The sequence below is a fragment of the Malaya genurostris genome, chromosome 1 (genome assembly GCF_030247185.1).
Source record: "Malaya genurostris strain Urasoe2022 chromosome 1, Malgen_1.1, whole genome shotgun sequence".
Classification (NCBI taxonomy): domain Eukaryota; kingdom Metazoa; phylum Arthropoda; class Insecta; order Diptera; family Culicidae; genus Malaya; species Malaya genurostris.
Window position 1 is genome coordinate 84,849,637 of NC_080570.1, and position 20,041 is coordinate 84,869,677.

The 20,041-nt window shown below is 36.3% G+C and overlaps 1 protein-coding gene across 2 annotated transcripts in view; it reads right to left on the minus strand.

The window, feature by feature from the left end:
• Window positions 1-534: 534 nt before the first annotated feature.
• Window positions 535-20,041, minus strand: part of LOC131440654 (contactin) — a 62,532-nt gene continuing 43,025 nt past the window's right edge. For both annotated transcript variants that reach the window (XM_058612127.1, XM_058612126.1), the window contains exons 5-6: window positions 12,525-12,608; window positions 535-768 (exon numbers count right to left, since the gene is read on the minus strand). In XM_058612127.1, the coding sequence (XP_058468110.1) occupies window positions 656-768; window positions 12,525-12,608 (197 nt within the window). In that variant the 3' untranslated portion in view covers window positions 535-655. The remainder of the gene's footprint in view (window positions 769-12,524; window positions 12,609-20,041) is intronic.

Sequence of the window (20,041 nt, forward strand, 5' to 3'; positions counted from 1 at the left end):
AACTTAAGGAATCTTGAAATTTAATTCGTCAGTGTGTAGATAAAAACAAAAGACTGGTCTCCAGATGCTCCTTTCATAGAACGGAAAGAAAAACCTCCCGCGGCTTCTGCTTTATGACTTTCTACCATTTCTGTGAAATGGTACATTCTTTTCGATGTCTTACCTCTTGTGGTTTTACCACAAGAAATGAATAGATTTTCTGTGATCGCAACAAATTTATTAGAATATGTTAAAATCTCCTAAAAGGATTTTAGATGTAATTAGTTATACCATAAGGAACTGAAACCAACTTACGTTTAGTATTTCTAATCAATTCACACGAGTCTCTTTATCGAGAAACATATTCTTGAGTAATTTCGAGAATTCGACCTATTAAAGAATGGTACTCAGGAAATTATTATTTATATAAATCCTTCATCATTTGAAAACATAAGGAACAGATATAAGACGTTAAGGGTTCAGAGATTATGAAATGAAACTAATAGAGAAGAATTCTTTTTCCGACTTTTCGGAATATAAACGAAGAGAATTCGATTTCAAATACATAAAAAATTTATTTCGCATCACACTCCCATTTGTTTATTTTTATAGAAATATGTTCATTGTATCGTCGATTTTTTCAGTATGTGATGGACGGAGTAGTTCTTTGAAGTCTTCAGTTTTTTAATAAAACTAGTTTAAGGCACATGATGATCAAAAGAGATGCTCCAGTTGTTACGAATGGTGTCATCTTTCGAATGTTTCCATTGGAAGGCGATTGAGTGATACCTATAAGAAAAACAAATATTGAAATAATTATTTTCTTCGCTGGACACTGGTGTATGTGTATTGACGGAAGCAACAACTCATTGAAATATACCATAACGATCAACGAAAATTATGATGAAGATTTGAAGTTTAGCAATTCTAACTCCCAGTTTTCCTTGACAACTCAATGATACTCTACATACATAAAATCATAAAATGTCTTTCTTTTTCACAAAATAGTTTGCTTCTCTTTTCAACGAACTCAACAGTTGAGGTTTGATCATAAAGTTCTTTGAAATAAAAGCAAAGAGCAAGGAGGTTTCCCCTATTTTCTTAATTTGGAATTTCCGTCAAGCTTTGTAAAAAATTTGTTGGGCGCTTGAAAAAGAAACAAGACAAAAATTTCCCTTCAACATTTTTGTGGAAGAAATTCAGAAAGACAATTTCTTAGTAAAAAAATTCAATCAGCGTATTGAAAAGCTATTACGTAGAAGATAGAAACAAAGAAGGCATTATGTGTGCGGTATTATTTACCGTAGAAAAGGTGGTACTGCCGTCAGGTAAAAATCAAGCTGATATATATATATATATATATATATATATATATATATATATATATATATATATATATATATATATATATATATATATATATATATATATATATATATATATATATATATATATATATAATATATTCATATATTACATTATATTATATTATATTATATTATATTATATTATATTATATTCAGACAAGAGTATTTTATTAGCCGTTAAATCTGGTACAATCTGTATGGCTATGGCCGCCGTCGTTCAATACCGTTTTTGGATAGCTATCAAATCACCGTCCTCCTTCCCCTTCTCATGTCCAGAGAAAAAGTTCACCACAACGTTTTTCGTTCGTACATTCGCGCACATTCGTGTTCGAATGATCCCCGTACTAGCCGTATACCATTACCCTGGTGGTACACGCGGTGCTAGAGGACAAGCAAAACAATGGCCAAAAGATTCACATCCGACTACGAGTCGACCACTGCCACGGCTCGTTAGCTACCACATATAACGTGGTAGCCGTATAACATTCATCCAACATCTAGATCCTCCTCGCATTAGCCGGAGTTGGTCCGAAAAAGCGATAGAACACGTTTCCGTCATCCGTAACCAACCGATCGACCTACCTACTCGTTCGAAAATGTATCCCCTCGATCAGAACCCGTCCGACGGACATGTACTACACCGTCCTATGGCTCGGCTGGCGCACCCACTCGATGTGATCCCGCCTTACGGACACGTAGTGGAGCATGCCGTAATTAGCGCTCGCAAGGCAGGCATTCGAAACTAAAAATTCCAAAATACCACCTACCGAGTGAGTTAGGTGTGTCCGAGCAACTGCATATACAACAATAGTCAACAGTTAACATTTCACACATACGTCCACTATGGGGCAGCAAAGACTGTGTCTAAGGGCTTTACGACCCCTCCCCTGGCAACTGCGAGTTGTAGGGCTTGCCTAGGATGTGCTGCATGTATCCGCAAGCAAATTCTACTAAAGCGACCGTGTGCCGCTCAAAGTGCACAAGCCCAGCGGGAGTGCCGACTCGGCACGTTAGGACTAACGCCAGTGAGGTCCTAACTATGGTATACTGGCTACCATACCATCCACGGATACGATACGGTAGATCGGAATATATTGAGAAGCTAGGGCTGACAGTTGCGGTATTCTACTCCTTCAGTAAAGCAGATGGAACCGGCTTGAAATGGCGAGTAGGCTGATGCCGCAACTGCCTTCCGTCCTATAAAACCGTGGCAGGCCTTATGGCACGTCGTCTCACCTTCAGCCACCTGGTTGGGATGACTGGGTGGAAGCAGGTTCAGATGCCCTTCTCCTGATTTGCGCTGATCCGGCTCTGAGCGTAAAGCTAATCCTCGCATGGCCTCACTGCACCGCATAGGTAACCATAGGATCACGATAGCGACTATTTTCGGCAGGGTTTGACGGTAGGTTGACCCATATAAAATGAGTTCTACACCATCAACATCGGCGTCGAGCAAGGAGGTAAACCCTCTCGCAAAAGGGGGTTTGAGTCAAATCAGTGGACCATCCTGAGTCCCGGATGCAAGGGAATGAAGTAGTCAAGCCGAGTCTGACAGCGGTCATAGAACAACTCGACGCGATTATCGAATTTACGCAAAAGAAAACCAACATCAGCAAGAAGCTGAAAGTGAACTTGCTGAAGCTACGTAAGGCCGTGAACGTATCTAAAAGGGAGAAAAGAGGCGTTGATAGTGCGGCTAGAGGGTGGCGGAAAGTCGGAGAAGTGTTCTCAAACAGAGTACTTCACCTTCGATAGCGATAAAAACCAGGATGCGGTCGACTTTACGCTCCGACTCACGATTGAGAGGAATAAAAAGCACCGGAAACGCGCCAGAGATTCTCCAGGTAGTAAACGTCTTACTCCCAAGACCAAATGGAGTTAAGACCATGGCGGAAATGATGGGGCGAAGGAACGTGGCGAGGGGCTCAACCCATACCTCGGCACTCGACCCCCGGATCCAAGCCATGAAAGCGAACCCGGCGAGAATCAGCCTGAGCAACCATGGCTGAAGGTCGCCAAGAAGAAAAGGATCCAATAAGATGCTGGGCCCATTCCCGAGAGGAGGGTTAGGGACAAAGGTGAGGCTTTGTTGGATAAGGCCGACAAAGAAAAGTACGCCGATGTGCTCAAGGCCATGCGGGGTGAGGCAAAGTTAGCCAAGCTTGGCGAAGAGATTCGCAGCATCCGTTGCACGAAAACGGAAGAGATGCTGCTCGAGCTAAAAAAGGGAGCACAGGTGGGCGGAACGAAACTTGTTGCGCTGGCCCAACAAGTCTTGGGTGACACGGCCGAACTTAGAGTCCTGCGTAGTGAGGTTGCACTCCAGTGCAAACGGTTGGATGAAATCGCCACCGCAGAAGAACTTGCCATGGCCATCAAGGAGCAAGGAGGTGTGGTTGTCCCACAGGAATCCATCCGCATGAGGAAAGGACCACAGGGCACCCAGATAGCTAAATTCAAGCTATCGGCCACGGATGCTAATAAGGTCCTCAAAGTGGGCAGGCTAAAGGTCGAATGATCGGTATGCCCAGTGACCGCTTACCAACCATCGGCGGTTGACATGTGCTTCAGGTGTTTCGAACCTGGCCACAAGTCGTGGGACTGCAAAGACCCAGACCGTAGCAACCTCTGCAAGCGTTGCGGCAGCGAAGGGCACAAGGCGTATGGCATGTGAAAGAACGCCACATTGCATGTTGTGCGTGAGCAAGAAGAAGGCAACAAACCACGTCATTCGCGGACCTAATTGTCCAACAAGTGGAGGGAGTAAAACAACATGAAAGTAGCACAGCTGAATCTAAATCACTGTGCAGCTGACCAGCAACTGCTGCACCAGTCAGTTGCGGAATGGGGCATTGATGTCGCCATTCTCCCGGATCCCTATCGCATACCAGTAGATAACAGGAACTGGGTGGCGGACGAATCCAAGACTGTGGCGATCTTAACGACTGGTCGATACCCAGTGCAAGAGGTGGTGAAAACGCAAGCGGAGGGAGTAGCCATAACGAAGGTGAACAGAGTGTACTAATGTAGCTGCTACGCTTCACCGAGATGGTCAATTCACCCGGATGGTCAATAGGTGACCGCAGGCCTGGTGGGTCGGAAGCCGGTGGTGATAGCCGGAGACTTCAACACCTGGGCAACGACTGCTGAAGCAATAATGCTTGGCTGTGTAATATCATATAATAGGTATAATTTTAGATTGCAGCAATTTTCATAGCAAAACTAAAATATCAACCTTGGAATACTGGCAAAGATATCGAAAATACTTGAATGTTCCCTTATATTCAATCGTTCTTTTGAAGAAGAATCCCTGCTTGCTACTAAACTCAGGCATATACATGGTTAGCAAGTTAGTCAATACATATAACCACAGACTAACAGACATGATAGTATGAGTAAATTCTTATAAAAATAATTTTTCGTGATGCACTAGTTCCATCTATATTGTACTGCGCGAACTATTTACTATCTGTACACCCCTTGTGTTATGTAAAAGTTTTTTTACTAGTTGGTTTCTCCTCGTTTGTCAACACCGATCAGCTGCTTGCAAAATGAAAATGAATCGTCACAATAAATTATTGGATTACGTTGAGAATATATATTCAAATTTTTTGCGATGTTGGAAGGTAACCATTTATTTGACTCAACGTTGTTCATCTAGACTATTTTCTATTGTGTTGGTAGTTTCCACCCGAAATTACGTGGCGGCAGACCAGAAGCAAGTAAATATTGTAACAAAACGGGTTCGATTTTGTATTGCGTTGGAGGATGAGAAGTAGGCACAATTATGTATATAGTTTTGGCAATATGTATTAAATCTGTATCCTGCATGAAATTCACATGGACGTACACAAATCAATACATTACAGGTAATTCTGTATGAATGGCAACTCTGTTGGTAAATGAAAAAAAAAAACACAGTCTAGATGACAGACAGAATGTTTTTGATAGGGTAACGTGGCGCCATCATGACACATGTGAGTACTGTCCCAAATAAAGGAATATTCGAAATGACCGTTAAAATGATTGAAGAATCTAATTTGAGTGTCCTGTCTGTTAGTCTGTGATATAACCTCATGTTAGTCATTAATAATTACTCATGATTCATAATGAGTAACCACTAGCCAAAACGGTTGAATTAGCATATATTCAAAATTTTAAAGAATTCAAAAATCGATTACGTCCAGTCTTTTTTACAATACAACATAACAAGAGGTAAGCCCACTGCGCTCAATCACTGAAAAAAGTTCTGGTATCTATGTGTCGGTTTTTCTTGCTATGCTTTGTGCGACGGGTCGTTCAACTGAAGCGGATGAAATTTTGCGCGCATTTTATGACACTACATTTCACCTTAAAGCTTCTCTTCGCCAAGCTTGTGTTCAAGTTTTGTATGCAAACAGTTATTTTTGTAGCTAAGCTATATATTTTTATATATATAAGTTTCTCTACCATTCTGCGATTTCAGTTGAAGCGATAAACTTTTTCTCATTATCAATCGTGTTCATCTTATATGAATTAGTTTTAAGAACTCAAAATTTATCCTGGGGTAGTTGTCAATTTCTCAGGCGAAACGACATAACATGGAATTTCATCCAAGCTTGCATGACACAAGATCAGAGCATACCAGTTAAAGCTTCAAATCATTCTATGGCACTTTTTGTCTTACTGTCTAGCAACAACCTACCTCTAGCATGCTACGCGTAGGACTGAAACGTCAGCTATAATTTCACTTCTATATATAGATTCGCATGTTTCCAACAGCTTCGCTTTTGCATCGATTGACCAATCACAACGATGCTTTCCCTTTGATATATCGCTTACTCCTTCAAAACCGTCGTCTATGGCAGGGAAATCCGGAATGCCGGAGATTTTTAGCAGACAAAATAAATCGAAACTTAAAAATATTTCCAATCAAATGATGAAATAATATTAATAATTGATAAAAAATAGACTGAGCTGTAAATGTTTAAAAACTGACCACATTTCTACGTGTATTTTTCCTTTAGTTTCTGATATGCATCCCTATATAGAAAATAAAGATGTGTTCCACATCAAAAATTCACCGAAATGGGAAATTTATTTTTTATGTCAAATATCTTAGATTTGCCTGTAACGTCGAGATAACACCAAAATAATCCTTGGGACCTTTGTTTTTGCCTTTCTCTATAGAAAGGTATTAGAATTGCTGGAAAAACCGACTTTCGAACGGAGCCTCGGAGACCCATAGTGTTATATACCATTCGACTCAGTTCGACGAGATCGGGAAATGTCTGTGTATGTGTGTGTGTGTGTATGTGTGTGTGTGTGCACTTTTAGAACATATATGAACGCGCTCAATTTTCTGAGAGATGGCTGAACCGATTTTAACAAACTTGGGCTCGTTTGAAAGCTGCTGTCGGGCCATTGATCAAGTTCGAAGATCAAATGGCTGAGACTTTTGGTTCCGGAGATATGATTGTATAAGTGACGTAACCGACAAAAAGCGTTGTATTTGAACGCGCTCAATTTTCTCAGAGATGGCTCATCCGATTTTAACAAACTTGGGCTCGTTTGGAAGCTACTGTCGGACCATTGATCAAGTTCGAAGATCAAATGGCTGTGACTTTTGGTTCCGGAGATATGATTGTATAAGTGACGTAACCGACAAAAAGCGTTGTATTTGAACGCGCTCAATTTTCTCAGAGATGGCTCATCCGATTTTAACAAACTTGGGCTCGTTTGGAAGCTACTGTCGGACCATTAATCAAGTTCGAAGATCAAATGGCTGTGACTTTTGGTTCCGGAGATATGATTGTATAAGTGACGTAACCGACAAAAAGCGTTGTATTTGAACGCGCTCAATTTTCTCAGGGATGGCTCATCCGATTTTAACAAACTTGGGCTCGTTTGGAAGCTACTGTCGGGCCATTGATCAAGTTCGAAGATCAAATGGTTGTAACTTTTGGTTCCAGATATATGATGGTATAAGTGACGTAACCGACAAAACACGTTGATTTTTACCGCTCTTATATATATAAGGGTGCCAAAATTTTGGGATCAACTCTATTTTCGTTAAGTTCTAGTGCTCAAAAGTTTAAGCACCTCGAATAAAGCCTTCATGCAAAATTTGACCTAAATCGGACATGCCCGGTGATAAAGGTTTGACAATTTTCGATCTTGAAAAAGCACCATAGGGAGGAGCACATGAAATTTCCAAAATCGAACAATTTTTTCGATGCCGAAACTCTTAAAACTGCATGAAACATCGAAATTTAGTGTCTTCTCAAAAAAAATTTTTTTTGAAAAAATCAACTTCTGGGACTTAGAAAAATTTTCATAGTCCCAAAAAGTCGACTTTTTCAAAAAAAAAAATTTTTCGGGGTGACACTAAATCTCGACGTTTCATGCAATTCTAAGCCTTTTGGCATCAAAAATTTTTTTTTCGATGCTTTTGTGAACTACTCGAATCAATCTGCATCAATTGTTGTCAAAATTAGTGTCCAAAATTATTTAATAATAGTATGAAACATATTTTCATGAGACTGTTATGAAAGAAGAGAAAGGCATTATCACACCACTAGGTGGATTAAGAAGGGTTTTTTTTGCTCTCATAAGTCAGCTTTCCAGAGATGGAGTTCAGCTTGTTTTTTTTTTGCTCACTAAGCCAACGAACCAACGATTTGGATCACCTTAATAATAAGAGCCACCCTAATATCACGTACATCGAAATATGGCTTATCTTTCACTGATAATTTGTTTTGAAGACATCATAGCTCTAATGTATAAGGTTAAGCCACAAATGTTTTTGTCCCCCTAAATTGTGAATCCGGACCATTGTGCATACAATGTAACTAGGAAATTTTAAAATGTCCGATCTTCTACCAATTTCTGAGATTCTACGGCAAACCTAAAACAAAATCAAAATTTTAGTAGTTATCATTTGCGTTTGGGTTGGGCATAAAAATTGTTTAGATCTTTTGGCCAAAATATAATTATTTTCAAAGTTTAGGTATATTTACCAAAATTTTTAAGATTGTCAGTGAAATTCAAGTTGCAGTTTTTTTTGTAAACTCTGTAAAACTTGTAAAACTAAAATAGTAAAAAAATATATGTAACTTAAAAGTTTCGATTTGATTTTGTTTGGAAAACTTTTCTCAATAATAGAAATTCTCTGTATTTGTATGAAATTTCTTGAGATTCTTTGAACGGATATATAATTTTGTTCATCAATACATTGTGAAATTTATTGAAATTGATCAAGTAACAACTGAGCTACGATAGCTCAAAATTACGTTTCGTTGAAGGAGATGCTTCATTGTTGTTGGTGGCTGTCACAGGTGTACTGGGGCCATCTGTTTGTCATAGGTAACAAGTGATTTGCACGGGATTCTTGTATCCTGACCGAAAGTCACATAAGAAGGTATAGGCCTCTTTAAGCGCATGCGTACCCATCGTTCAGGGAAAATAGTTTTGCGAATATAAGAATCGATTATCAATATCAGGCACACGCACTTCTATAGCACTATCTTTCATATATACTGGTATGTTGAATTTGATATTTTCATGCTCCACATAGTGCACATTATTATTGTCTTTAGCGAATTGAATTGCATCCTACTCTTTATAGAACTGGATGTAAACAACATTATTTGTTTTGTTGCATTGAAGCAAATGCACACGTTTAATGTCAAGATGTATTTGCTCTTTAAGCAAACCTTCAAGTTCTCCTATCGAAGGTCGAATTTTGCACTGCCTGAAGTCAACAATAATTGTATTCTTTCGTGCCGGCGGTAGCTTTTGTTCGTTTGGTTCACTCATTTCGAGATCGATCTATTGTTCACTACACAATACTCTGTACTTGGTTTCTTCCGTCACGAACGTATCTACGTCTTTGGTCAGATCTCAATAGGCTACTTTTATCAAATGAGTCGTATGTACTGTTTTAAGTTCTGCTCTGACGAGTCGTGAAACAGGATTTCAGTTACTTTCTGTGTTACACTCCCAAGTAACAATTTTTGTTACGCTAGCTTGTTTGTGACTAGTTTGCAACCAGATATTTGAGTGATTGTTACTAATATCTAACCACTTGCATGACTCAAAAAGCGCAGTTTCTACTAGTTGTTAGGTCGGCTAAAAATAAGTTGTCGTTACGTTGTAATGTCATACTGAAAGAACTTATTTTTTCATAACTTGAAAATAACTTGTTTTCAATTAAACTAGTTGAAACTTAGTCACCATCGACATTATAAACATTGAATGAATACAGAACACTTTTCTATCATCAATAAAAAAACAGAAGAATACTTTAAATCACAAACTTGATACAAGGTACAAATTTCACAACGATTTTCAAACTGTCGAGCGGAATTAAATTTTACTTAACTGTTTTTTATGCGCCTTCAATCAATCTGTTTATAAAGATATAACAAAAAAAAACAGGAAAATAACACTATGTTCAGAATCCTCAAAATTATTCCAAGTAGAGTGATTTCTCATCATTTTTAAATCATATATCATAAGAATTATAATATTATCACAATCAATGTTCAATCCCTATATTATTTTCTTCGTGTTTATGACAGTGCATAGAACAAAAATGACTATTCTGCCTTTCACTATTTTCGGCAAAAAGTAGTTTTGAAACAAGTATTATCCTGGTTTTATTTATGTTTCATACACTTCTTGAGACTCCATATTGTGTTCGCCATATTCGAGCCAACAAAAGTTGTTTTGTTTGCATTTTCGTTATCATAACGTTGGGAAAACCTACCGATAACTATCTGAATCAATGAAGAAATTATATGTTATAATCTTATAATATCTAAGTTATTACTACATCAATTCACAGTAACGATTTACATATACGCTTACGTATTTATAATGATTTCGCAACGGAAAATGAACTTTTTTTTCAACTAGTAGCTAAAAGCATAGCTGTGATTAAAGATATGTTAGAATCAAGTAACGATAACTTACAAATGATAGTTAGTTCAATGTTTACGTTATAAAGAAACACTGCTGTCACCTTGTTTTAACCAGTATAACATAAAAAAACATGTTCGTGCTCTTGTTGCAACACAGTTGGGTTAAGTGGTATCAAAACTAGTTACGGGTTGCTACTATTGAAGTCAAATAAACTTATTTTCAACTAGTAGCTAGAAGCATTGTTGTGATTAAAGATATGTTTGGATTAAGTAACGATAGCTTGTAAATTATATTTAATTCAATATGACACAAAGATGTTATTATTGGAAACCTAAATAACTATTTCGTAACTAGTTATGTTATGATGAAACATTGCTGTCACCATGTTTTAACCAGTATAACATAAAAAACATATTCGTGCTCTTGTTGCAACATAGTTTGGACTTTGTCGTATCAGAACTAGTTGCGGATTGCTACTTGGGCTGTTAGTTGTGGAAGATTTTGTTACCGATACGTAGGTCTTGTTGCCAACCTTAGTGGCTTTAGTACCATTTTGTCTAACATCAGATTAAGACCCAGAAATGCACTCTTTCAAAACGAACTGTTTAATTGATGCCAAAATATTCGGCAGTATGCGTTGTTCGAGAATCCGATTTTATAATCTGTTTCAAGTTGGTTTCAAATTGTTTTGCAACCGAGGCGGATTCTTTTGCCTTTTCAAGCAGTATAACGTAGATTTTTTACCCATCGTTCAGGGAAATTTGCTTACGTCTACACGCAAAGCACGTATACTTCAGTACTACATTTTCCTTTATAGAACTAGCTCCACTCACGCTTAGATCTGAACACTTTATATGCAGGATCTGCTCACGTCCACCAATGCAGTAAACCCTATCATTCTCAGATACAATTTTAAGTGCACACACATTGCTCGACGTTATGAGCAATTAGCTATTGATTTCTCGCGTCCTCTCCGCCTCGCGAAGGCTGTTCAGCTCAACAATACAAAATAAGCACAGCCGATACAAATTGTCGTCGGCCGCTATATTTGACACAATGCCAGACACTATGTTGCAAATTTCTTATGTGTTTTTCAGTGAAACTCAAAACGCACCATATTTACTGGTAGAGAATCTATTTGTTCAAATTCCTTTGTAGTGATTTGATAACGTTTGCAGAAAAATAATCGAATAAACTCCTAGAAAAAACGATAGCAACGAGATTCCATCTCATCAAACTAAAATTTATCCATCCTTTCGCCTCCCTCCGCTCGGGCTGTTAGAACCTTCTGGTCCCTCTTACTCACATTTACGGCTTTCCGTAGCTTCAGCAAGTTCAGTTTGAGATCCTTGCTGATGTTACTCTTTTCGCTAGTGAAAGCGATGATCGCGTCGAGCTGCTATATGACCGTCGGCATACTACATAGAGCTGGACCAGTTCCCGAACCAGGGCCTTTGGTTGGTCCACTAATTCGACGAGCGAATTGCTGTCATTCGTTTAGTCGGCTACCAGTCTACCACTGTTCTTTCATCCTTTGCACCCGGTTTAGCGAATGGGGATCTCCTCTAACCCCTTTTTGCAAAAAAGGTTTACCTATTGAAACTACAATCAACTTGTTCCCCTTTAAATAATTAAATAATAATTTAAAAACGTCCGGTATTTTCATCTGTTGGTTTCTTTTCTCTGAATGCAATAGGCAAAAATATGCACACTAACATAACCATTCTATACACAGTCTAAGTCAACACTATGGCAAGGTGTACTGCTTACATTACAGAAATAAGAATTCAACGACAACATATTTCCAGTTACTATCATCATAACATAACCTCAGTTCCTATCTTTGAAGTCGCGAATTTCGGGTAACCATAGGAGAAAACCCTGGTTTGGTGGTTCAATGCATAGAGCGCTGGTCTTACAAACATCCTTTTATTCAAGTTATAGCGAAACACTACTTGTTGGATACCCGAGCACTCCAGCATATCAGGACCGTATACAAACGAGTATAAATAAACATTCATTCAAGTTCGAAAAAATGAATGTTAGTGTTGAAGTATACTTTTGTAAATTTCCCAAATCAATCTGATTGAACCTGAACGGATTTGTGTCCATTTTGTGAATGAATTTGTGTCAAAATTAAGCTCAATGAAATTTTTTTATTAGATTGATTCAAAAGAAGAAAGGCAATATTAAACCAGTATGTGGATAAGAATTTTTCTTAAAAACCAAGATAAACACTCAGCAAAGTATGACCGAACAGAACTTATATCTTACCCATCTGAAATTTTATAGGTGGGCTTGACATTCTGCCGTCTCCTCCATTACTAAATGCCAAAACGCGAAGATTATACGACTTTCCTGAAAAAATAAGAAAAAGATAAGTTACACTATTTATGCTAGAAAAGAGAATTACCAATTTAGGGCCCTAGATATTTATGCTAAATAAGAGAATTACCAATTGTCATCTCATTAGTAGAGTAGTTATGTTATTTTGAGGATTGCTCGACTTTCAATTAACCAATTGTGATAAAATCGAACACAATATTCTCGTTTCGACTCTAAGAAGAAACACCGCAGAAAATAGCTCGTGTGCGATATTGCTTCCATTATTATTTTCCTTTATTCTTTGCTTCACATGCAAGAAAATCAACAAAAAAATACATGGACGCAAAAAAGAGTTTAAATATATATATATATATATATATATATATATATATATATATATATATATATATATATATATATATATATATATATATATATATATATATATATATATATATATATCTATATATATATATATATATATATATATATATATATATATATATATATATATATATATATATATATATATATATATATATATATATATATATATATATATATATATATATATATATATATATATATAACAGTTCGGCTGAAAAGTTCTTATCGTTTAATAGAAACACACATTTTTTTGCCAAAATTCGTTTTTATTATTCAACATAATTGCCATCAGAGGCGATACAGCGATTATAGCGATCTTCCAACTTTTCGATACCATTTTTGTAGTACGATTTGTCCTTTGCCTCAAAATAGACCTCAGTTTCAGCGATTACCTCTTCATTGCTTCTAAATTTTTTACCAGCGAGCATTCTCTTGAGGTCTGAGAACAGGAAAAGTCACTGGGGGCCAAATCTGGAGAATACGGTGGATGAGGGAGCAATTCGAAGCCCAATTCGTTCAATTTCAGCATCATCAATTCGTTGTTGTTTTTGATCGATTGTGAACTCACGCGGCACCCATTTTGCACAAAGCTTTCTCATATCCAAATATTCGTGAATAATATGCCCAACACGTTCCTTTGATATCTTTAGGGTTTCAGCTATCTCGATCAACTTTTACTTTACGGTCATTGAAAATCATTTTGTGGATTTTTTTCACGTTTTCATCGGTAACAGCCTCTTTTGGACGTCCACTGCGTTCATCGTCTTCGGTGCTCATATGACTAGTACGAAATTTTGCAAACCACTTACGAATTGTTGCTTCGCCCGGTGCAGAGTCTGGATAATACTCATCAAGCCATTTTTTGGTATCGGCGGCACTTTTTTCATCAAAAAGTAGTGTTTCATCAACACACGAAATTCCTTTTTGCCTTTCTCTATAGAAAGGTATTAGAATTGCTGGAAAAACCGACTTTCGAACGGATCCTCGGAGACCCATAGTGTTATATACCATTCGACTCAGTTCGTCGAGATCGGGAAATGTCTGTGTGTGTGCACTTTTAGAACATATATGAACGCGCTCAATTTTCTCAGAGATGGCTGAACCGATATTAACAAACTTGGGCTCGTTTAAAAGCTGCTGTCATGCCATTGATCAAGTTCGAAGATCAAATGGCTGAGACTTTTCGTTCCGGAGGTATGATTGTATAAGTGACGTAACCGACAAAAAGCGTTGTATTTGTACGCGCTCAATTTTCTCAGAGATGGCTGAACCGATTTGAACAAACTTGGGCTCGTTTGGAAGCTACTGTCGGGTCATTGATCAAGTTCGAAGATCAAATGGCTGTGACTTTTGGTTCCGGAGATATGATTGTATAAGTGACGTAACCGACAAAAAGCGTTGTATTTGAACGCGCTCAATTTTCTCAGGGATGGCTCATCCGATTTTAACAAACTTGGGCTCGTTTGAAAGCTACTGTCGGACCATTGATCAAGTTCGAAGATCAAATGGCTGTGACTTTTGGTTCCGGAGATATGATTGTATAAGTGACGTAACCGACAAAAAGCGTTGTATTTGAACGCGCTCAATTTTCTCAGAGATGGCTGATCCGATTTTAACAAACTTGGGCTCGTTTGGAAGCTACTGTCGGGCCATTGATCAAGTTCGAAGATCAAATGGTTGTGACTTTTGGTTCCAGATATATGATGGTATAAGTGACGTAACCGACAAAACACGTTGATTTTTACCGCTTTTATATATAAGGGTGCCAAAATTTTGGGATCAACTCTATTTTCGTTAAGTTCTAGTGCTCAGCAGCACCTCGAATAAAGCCTTCATGCAAAATTTGACCTAAATCGGACATGCTTAAGGGGTGCTGCCCGGTGATAAAGGTTTGACAATTTTCGATCTTGAAAAAGCACCATAGGGGGGAGTACATGAAATTTCCAAAATAGAAAAAATTTTTTGATGCCGAAACTTCTAAAACTGCATGAAACATCGAAATTTAGTGTCTTCAATAATAGTGGTAATTTGAACTTTTGAATGTCCAAGAATTTTTCATTTTATCACTAATTCGTTAATCGAAAATTGATCCTGTCATTATCATGCTACGAACATTCATCAAACACGACTAAGTAATATCACTAGCGGTGAAGCAGGTTATGGACAACCGTTCAAAATTAAGTTATTACTTTCGATAACCCTTAAGGATTTGCTACTAAATTTTTAAACGTCTTCAGTACAAGTAAGTCTTAACATGCAAAGACAAACAACAATCCCCGAGGGATGCTTTTGGAAATTTGTGGGATCAATTTAAAGTATTTATCTTGGTCATCTCTTTTCCATCCATATGTTTATTTGTTTATTTAGGAGCAATGGAAAAGCCCACTGAAGCTAAGATTTTTATTCTCCTTTTCTGGCAGGCATAAAACCTTCTCAACTTTTGTACCAACAGATAACATTTGTCCAAATGATACATAACGAAATCTTAGATTATCCTTATTTACACTACAAAGCTAACTAACAACTATTGATATCGTCTAATTATCTTAATAAAACTAGCGGGGAAAGATTCTAAGAAAACGGGTTTTAATGGAGTTACGAGATAAATTGAAATCAAATTCATCAGAGCAAGTATTGAATACGCGAACAATACTCGAAAACGGTTCATTAACACTCCAAATACCAAGCCTCAAAAAAAGTTGGAACGGTAACTTTGAGCTGTCATAGCTCAGCTGTTTTTCAACGAATCTCAATAAATTTTACACCCTCGAATTTTGTGAAGTTCGTAGATTGATTCCAAAACTTTGTAGCTGATGATTGGCAAAGGAAAACCAATGAAAATTTGATTTTTCCCGTTCCAAGTTTTTGTCACGCGCCTAATATGCCCTATCTGCTTTCCAATTTTCTTTCCTTTGGCATAAACGTCGCATAGAAAATATTGAATACTTCAACTTTACCGAGTCATAACTTTGTTGTTAGTCAACCGATCTTCAAAATTTGTTCACCATTGGAAAGGTACTACTTCCACAAACACAATGCACTGAAAAAAACTAAAAATAGGGTTGTCTACCCAAAGTTATAATGAAAACTGTAGATTGATGACCTAAGAAAAGATGAGACTTTTTACTATGATCGTAAATATCTCGAAATTCAAAGCGATGACCTATATATTTTTATACATCATTCGATTGCTAGTGATACCAGCTACAATTTTCGCTCAATTACCATTCCTACACAATCAAAAGAAAACATTGAGAAATCGATGAATTTATAAATATATATGAATTTTTCATTTATTTTCACATGTTTGTATATAACTCGAAAATTAAAGCGATGAAATGTACATTTTTTTGATTCAAAATATTGAAATCATTACCAGAAACAATGTATTGATGATCAAAATTATATATCCGTTCAAAGAATCTCAAGAAATTTGGTACAAATACAGAGAATTTGTGTTATTGGGAATATTTTGCCAAAACAACATGAAATCAAAACTTTTAAATTTTATGACATATATTTTTTTATTATTTTAGTTGGAAATTTATTATAAACAAAATTTACAAAAAAACTGAAACTTTGATTTCACTGAAAATCTTAAAAATTTTGGTAAATATACCTAAACTCTAAAAATAATAATGTTTTTGTATTGGACAAAAGATCTAAACAATTTTTATGCACAACCCAAACGGAATTGTTAACTACTAAAATTAGGTTTTTTTGTTTTAGGTTTTCCGTAAAATCTCAGAAAATCGGTAGAAGATCGGAAATTTCAAAATTTCTGATATATATTGCGTTCCAACGTTTCTGCAAATCAAAGTGAAAATATTGGAATCCGTTTTGATTTCATCTGTTTCAAAGAGACGTAGAATTTGTTTCTATTAATAAAATAAATTTTGTGACAACACGAAAATTTTAAATTATTTCAATGGCTTTGTACAAAAAGAAATAGAATGTAAATTTATACGAATTCCAAATACTAACCCATGGTCAAAAAAAACAACTAAAATTAAAAAAAAAATATTGCTTGATTTTTGTTTTACTAGCAATTAAGAACTAAAAAATATATCTTAAATTTTCCGTTATCCTAAACGACATCAATTATAATCGATAGAATATTAGAATTTAAATATCACAAACTTAGAATTATTTCGGAATGTATAGAATTCGAAAATATTTGAATTTTCTATTAGTAAACAATTTAGAAAAAGTAGAATTCTGAATTTAGCACAAAAATCATACGAAATTAAGTAAAACTTGTTTTTTTCCACGTAGTTGTGTAATGATGCCTTTCTAATATCTCTCATATTCTCATATAAAAATGTATTCTTCAAACAGTTCTGTTTGATTTTTGAAAAACATGAAAGCTAGTGCATGAACTAGTGTAACCTACAAATTGAAACAGTTCTCAAATCGGTTAGGCCATCTTTCTCAGTGAAGTGAGTTCCACTATTTCAGGTACTTGTGAAACTGGAATCGCCCCGAATATTGGCTTTGCAGCAGCCTTTGCGATTAGCACCAACCAACCAATCTATTCGCAGCTTAAAGTTGTCTTCGTCTCGAAAAACAACCTCTTCGTTTGAATGCTTTTACTGAATGAAACCCTGCACCTATGTTATCAGAACTAATTGGCTCAAGTGGCATGTTCTCCTAGTTATTTGGAGATTCGTGCCTTGCCGTAGCTTCTCATCAACTTCCTGATGGGAACGGAAGGATAAAAGGAACATGGAAGGGAATTGAGAATTGGGTGAGGTGGGAAAACAGCACAAAACATAAAGAAATGAGTCGTCCTGCATCCCCGAAAGGATGCTGAACGTTCTGCAGGTGCCAAAATGCACGGTTGATAGAACCTCCAACCACCGAGAAGCGTTAGAGATTTTACAAAAGCGACACCATTCTGCATTCCCCGAAGAATGCAGAACGATTTCTTCCCGAATATGCACTTGAATTAATTTGACACTTTAGAAGACAAAAATACCTTATATAGCTAATAAATGACTGATACGAATATTTTTCAATGAAAAAATCCAATGTATGAACATAATTTAAAAATTTTTTAAAAAATATCTCCTCCACCTTTTTTTATAAACATGCTCGAAAATATTTTTTGTCAAATACAAGAAACGGATTTTTTTTGTTTTCCTCAATGTTAGATATAGCAGTTTAAAAATAACCTGTTTTTGAACTAGTCTTGCTCATAACTTCGGTTCAGAAAACGCTACCTGAACACACCAGTCATTAAAAAATTGGTTTTAACAAACTCTAAAAGATGTTCAAAGATACCTACACGAAAAGCGAAAAATATAAATGTTAGTGCAAAAAAATCTGATTTTTTGAGGAACACCCTAAGTTGCTCTTTAAAAATAGCTGTAACACTAAAACCGTTGCAGATACTACTATGATGTCCTCAGCAAAGCTGCTCGATATAAGTTTATCTACAGTTTTGCCGAAAAATGCAGTCCTCTATCTCAATACATCCGGAAAATAAGTTTTGGATCACCTTAATAATAAGAGCCACCCTAATACCATGTACATCGACATATGGTTTATCTTCACTGATCGTTTGTTTTGAAGACATCATAGCTCTAAAGTATAAGGTTAAGCCACAAATGTATTTGTCCCCCTAAATTGTGGATCCGGACCACTGTGCAATGCAATTTAACTCGGAAATTTTAAAATTTCCGATCTTTCATCTATTTTTTGAGATTCTACGGCAAACCTACAACAAAACCAGAATTTTAGTAGTTATCAAATGCGTTTGTGTTGTGCATAAAAATTGTTTAGATCGTTTGTCCAATACAAAAATATTTTAAGAGTTTTAGGTTATTTCCTAAAAATTTTAAAATTTTCAGTGAAATCCAAGTTTCAGTTTTTTTTTGTAAATTTTGTTTATAATAAATTTCCAACTAAAATAATAAAAAATATATGTCATAAAATTTAAAAGTTTTGATTTCATGTTGTTTTGGCAAAATTTTCCCAATAACACAAATTCTCTGTATTTGTACCAAATTTCTTGAGATTCTTTGAACGGATATATAATTTTGATCATCAATACATTGTTTCTGGTAATGATTTCAATATTTTGAATCAAAAAAATGTACATTTCATCGCTTTAATTTTCGAGTTATATACAAACATGTGAAAATAAATGAAAAATTCATATATATATTTATAAATTCATCGATTTCTCAATGTTTTCTTTTGATTGTGTAGGAATGGTAATTGAGCGAAAATTGTAGCTGGTATCACTAGCAATCGAATGATGTATAAAAATATATAGGTCATCGCTTTGAATTTCGAGATATTTACGATCATAGTAAAAAGTCTCATCTTTTCTTAGGTCATCTATCTACAGTTTTCATTATAATTTTGGGTAGATAACCCTATTTTTCGGTTTTTTCAGTGCATTTTATTTCTGGAAGTAGTACCTTTCCAATGGTGAACAAATTTTGAAGATCGGTTGACTAACAACAAAGTTATGACTCGGTAAAGTTGAAGTTCTCAATATCCGATTCGCGATGCAGGTGCCGCATGAATGCAGATAGGGCACGTTTTGAGCTCGAAAAAAAACTTGGAACGGGAAAAATCTGATTTTCATTAGTTTTTCCTAAAAGATTGCCATAACGATATACTTAAAATAATCTACAAACTTCACAAAATTCGAGGGTGAAAAATTTATCGAAATTGGTCAAGTAACAACTGAGCTATGGTAGCTCAAAGTTACCGTTCCAACTTTTTTTGAGGCTTGGTGCTTCGCGTAACTTTTTTAGGCTTGGTATTAGGAGAAAGCCATAGCTAGTTCTAGCACGAGGAATTCTGAGAAAGGGATTAAACCGCAAATTACGCTGATGAATGTCAAATCTTAGCTGTTGTAGGAGATCTGAACAATCAATTCGAGATTGGATGATGTCCGCGACGAAAACAGCTTTCAGTGTATCACGGCGGACTGATAGCAAATCGAAGTGTATGAGCCTACAACGATTTTCGTAGCTTGAAAGATTCAATGGATCTCTCCAGGGCAAGCGACGCAAAGCAAAACGAATGTACTTGCACTGAACACTTTCAATGCGTACCTTATC